This window comes from Varanus komodoensis, unplaced genomic scaffold (genome assembly GCF_004798865.1).
Source record: "Varanus komodoensis strain SLA01 unplaced genomic scaffold, ASM479886v1 scaffold48, whole genome shotgun sequence".
In the NCBI taxonomy this organism is placed as follows: Eukaryota; Metazoa; Chordata; class Lepidosauria; order Squamata; family Varanidae; genus Varanus; species Varanus komodoensis.
The window spans coordinates 660,494-664,388 of NW_025336059.1; the positions used below are offsets into that span (position 1 = coordinate 660,494).

General features: G+C 55.8%; 1 protein-coding gene across 1 annotated transcript; it reads right to left on the reverse strand.

Moving 5' to 3' along the window:
• LOC123031021 (E3 ubiquitin-protein ligase RNF186-like) lies at positions 1–1,971 on the reverse strand. Its single transcript, XM_044445428.1, has one exon. It carries the CDS (start codon positions 856–858, stop codon positions 1–3), a length of 858 nt encoding a protein of 285 aa, XP_044301363.1. The 5' UTR covers positions 859–1,971.
• Positions 1,972–3,895: the final 1,924 nt, after the last annotated feature.

The following is a 3,895-nucleotide window of genomic DNA, read 5'->3' on the forward strand; positions in this document are numbered from 1 at the left end:
TCAGGCAGCGGAGGCGCCCTGGCCTGCCTTGCTCCGCCAGGGGGGCCACGGCTGGTGGGCGCAGCTCCGGCCGGGGTTGCAGCTCAGCACCACAGACAGGAGGAGCCCCAGGGCGGCCACGGACCAGAGGGCCCACTTCAGCAGCCCCGCGTACAGGAAGGGCAGCAGCAGCAGTGTGAGCAGGGCCACCAGCAGCAGCAGCAGCAGCAGCCGCTTGGCCGCGGCCCGGTTGGCCCCTGCGTCGGCTCCGTCTCGGCCGGCCGCGGCGGCCTGGGGTGGGCCGGCCCCCGTGGCCGGGCAGGGCCCCTCGGCCCCCGGGCCGGGGCCCCGCAGCCGCTCCCCCGGGCCCTCCCTGTCGCGGAGGCTGCAGACGAGCCCCCCGAAGACCACGGTGGCCTTGCGGCAGAGCGGGCAGCCGATGCGCCAGGCACGGTCCTCGCGCCGCAGGAGCTGCTTCAGGCAGACGGCACAGAAGGCGTGCTGGCAAGCCAGGAGCTTGGGCGGCCGCTGCGGGCTGTACCGGTGGAAGCAGATGAGGCAGTCTGGCTCGGCCAGCGAGGCCCTGGAGAGGCCAGGCTGATCGGGCGGCTCCGCCGGCGGCGTTTCTGAAGGTGTCGTGGAGCCCGGCGTGGGTGGTTGCAAAGGGGCAGCCGGCACAGGGTCTGCAGCATCCTCCGTTGGCCCCTCCACGGCGGGCAGAGACTCTCCTGCGGACGAGGCGGGAACACTCTCCCCTTGCCCAGCTGGGCCCTCGGAGGTCTCTGGCTGTGCCGAGTTTTCCTCTGCCGCTCCGAGCCGCCCCGTCTCGCCGGTTTCCATCTCCTTCTCAGTGCGTAAACCATCCCCGGACGGCTCCATGGGGAAAGCGCGGGCATCCGGGCGATGCTGGTCAGTCCCGCAGAAGCTGCCTTCATGGAGCCGGCAGCCCCTTTATATAAAAGCGCTTTGTCCCACGAACACAGTGTGATTCTTTTGTTTGCTCTTCCAAGCATCCAACCCACTGGGCAAAACAGTGACGTTGTTCTGTGTGTGTGTGTGTGTGTGTGTGTTTTACAAGTTGGGGGATCGAGGTTAATCAATAACTTCACCGGCTACAGGGTTTTATGATTCCTGATAAGATCACCACCTGGGCAATTCGCCTGCGAGACCAAACAGTGTTTTCTAAACGGCAAACAGACCTTAAGAGAGGTGGCTTAGGGTTTCCAGGTGAGGAGGTGAAGGGCGCTAAAATGGGTCCAGGCCAGACAGCATTTTCGGAGCTGTACCGGGTCTGACGGCGTTAGACCGTTCCTTCCACTCGGGCAGAGCGGCGATGAAAATTCAACACACATTTAATCAGAGTCGAAGCAGAAGCACCCTGTCGAATCTCAGCCGTGCTCAAGCGGCCTTCTTGAGATCCGATACCCAGAGAAACGTGGAAACATCTGCTCTTGTGAATGCCTCTGACGTGCTCGGCAGCCTTTCTGAAGCTGATGCCTTCCAAAAGGCGTTGGAATGCAACCACCATTATCCCCAAGCAGCATGGAAGTTGTAGTCCAGCTTATTTGGAAGGCACGAGGTTGCGAAGAGCTGAATTTGCCAGCAGTTCCTTAGCGGCAAGGCTTCTCTTTGATCTAGCTTTGCTGGATTGCCGAACTCTTCCAGCTGGGAATGTTGAGCAAAGAAAATTCAGTATAATGAAATATTAAAATGCAGTCCCTTATAAGTCAGGCCAGCATTGCACTTATTGTGTTTGTGCGCAAATGTTTTGAACTCAGGGAATCTGCTCTGCGATTCCCCACAAAATTCCTTTTGGTTTTAGCTGTAAAGAATCGGCTGCGACGACAGGGGGTTTCTGTCCATAAATCACACGGCGGGCTCAGAAATATGGGGACTTTGGCCAAAGTCTGTATCTATGCCCCTGTTTGGTCCAGACGTGCAAATTGGTACCATCCCTAGTACCAGCCGCGGTCGCCCAAGTCCTCAGTCCTCTAACGATCAACCCATGATGAACTAAGGGCTTCTTATCAAAGGGCTTCTGGGAGAAGCTGACACGATAAACTCCAACTTCTAAATCTGGACTAGACGGATCCTTTCCTCCTCCAATGTTGCCTCCGTGACATTTTCTCCAAGGCGTTGTGGCGAGAAGAAACCTCAATCACATTTGTAAAGCGCTTTACATTTACATTTGTAAAGCACGTTGGATGCTAAAAGCACCAGAAAGGTAGACCCGTTTTACCCTCTGCGGTAAATACCTCCATTTAGATCGCCAAGGTCTTTTCACCGGAAAGATGGAATTCCCACTCTTCCTCTACGGGAGTCGTGAAGTCGCTTCCCGGGCAGCGCTCCGTTTCCTGCTCCGGGTACCGCATGGCCGGTTCCGTCTCTTTGGCACCCTCGCCAGACACCGAACCCCCGTCCTCATCCCTCGTGGGACAAGACTTCCCCGAAGGCGCTTCCAAAACAGAACCCACAATCACCGTTTCAGCTTTCATGATGTAGACCTTTTCTGGGGAAAGAAAGAGGCAACACAACAACATTATAATTATTTATAATGGAGAAACTGAGGAGTTTTGGGATACACCAAAGCACTGTCTGGTGGATTAGGGCAGGGTTGACTGACCGAAAGCAGAGGGTAACCATTAGTGGGGAATCATCAGGATGACGGCCAGTGACAAGCGGGGTCCCCCAGGGCTCTGTCCTGGGGCCGGTCCTGTTTCATCTTTTCATTAACGACATGGAAGAAGGGGTGAACAGTCTGCTGATCAAATTCGCAGACGACACTAAAACTGGAGCAGTGGCCACAACTGAGGAGCAGGTACTCCAGATCCAAGAGGATCTGGACAGACTATGGAAGTGGGCAGGAGACAACAGGATGGCGTTCAATGTGGATAAGTGCAAGGTCTTGCACTTGGGGCATAGGAATGGGTGCCATAAGTACAGGTCAGGGGACAAGTGGCTGGAGAGCAGCACCTGTGAAAGGGACCTCGGGGTGCTGGTCAACTGCAGGCTGAACATGAGTCAGCCGTGTGATGTGGTGGCCAAGAGGGCAAACGCCACCCTTGGTTGCGTAGCCAGAAGCATGGCTTCTGGATCAAGAGAGGTGTTACTACCACTCTACACGACTCTGGTGCGCCTGCAACTGGAGTATTGTGCTCAGTTTTGGGCCCCTCATTGCAGAAAGGATATAGCCAGGTTGGAGTCAGTGCAGCAAAGGGCCACAAAGTTGATGGCCGGTTTGCAGGGGAAGCCGTATGAGGTGAGACTGGGGGAACTGGGTCTCTTCAGCCTGGAGAAGAGGCGACTCAGAGGGGATATGTTGGCGACATACAGGTATGCGAGGGAGTGAGGTCCCACGGAGGTGGGGAGAGACCTGTTCTCCCCTGAAGAGGAAGGCAGGACACGCTGCAATGGAGCAAAGCTCAGGGAACCCAGGTTCCATTTGGATGCCAGGAAGCACTTCCTGACAGTCAGGACCCTGAGGGTGCAGAACGGGCTTCCACGGGAGGTCATTGGGGCCCCATCGGTGTGGGTGTTCAAGGACAGGCTGGACGTGCACGTGGTGGGCATGTCATGAATGGAGCCGGCTGGAGCTGGGGGTCAGACTAGATGGCCCGGGAGATCCCTTCTGACTCGCTCTATTTTCTATGTTTCTATTTATTAAATTTGCATTGCACTTCCAAAAAGAGCAGAGGTGAAAGCAAAATAAAAGAGGCCTATATTAGTCCTTTTAATGTGTATAAATCCTTCCCAATCCCTCACCCGATCTGAGCCCATATTCAACCGATTTCAGTCCTTTTCACTTTCCCATTTTCTGTACACGTCTTCCAAAATGATTCTATTCGATTCATTCTGCTGTTGTTACTATTTTTCTCCCCCCACCCCGTAACCTTGCATTGCGTGGCCCAACCAAAGG

Excerpts from the sequence above, each read along its gene's own strand:
- LOC123031021 (XM_044445428.1), bottom strand. The coding sequence starts at position 858 with ATGGAGCCGTCCGGGGATGGTTTACGCACTGAGAAGGAGATGGAAACC.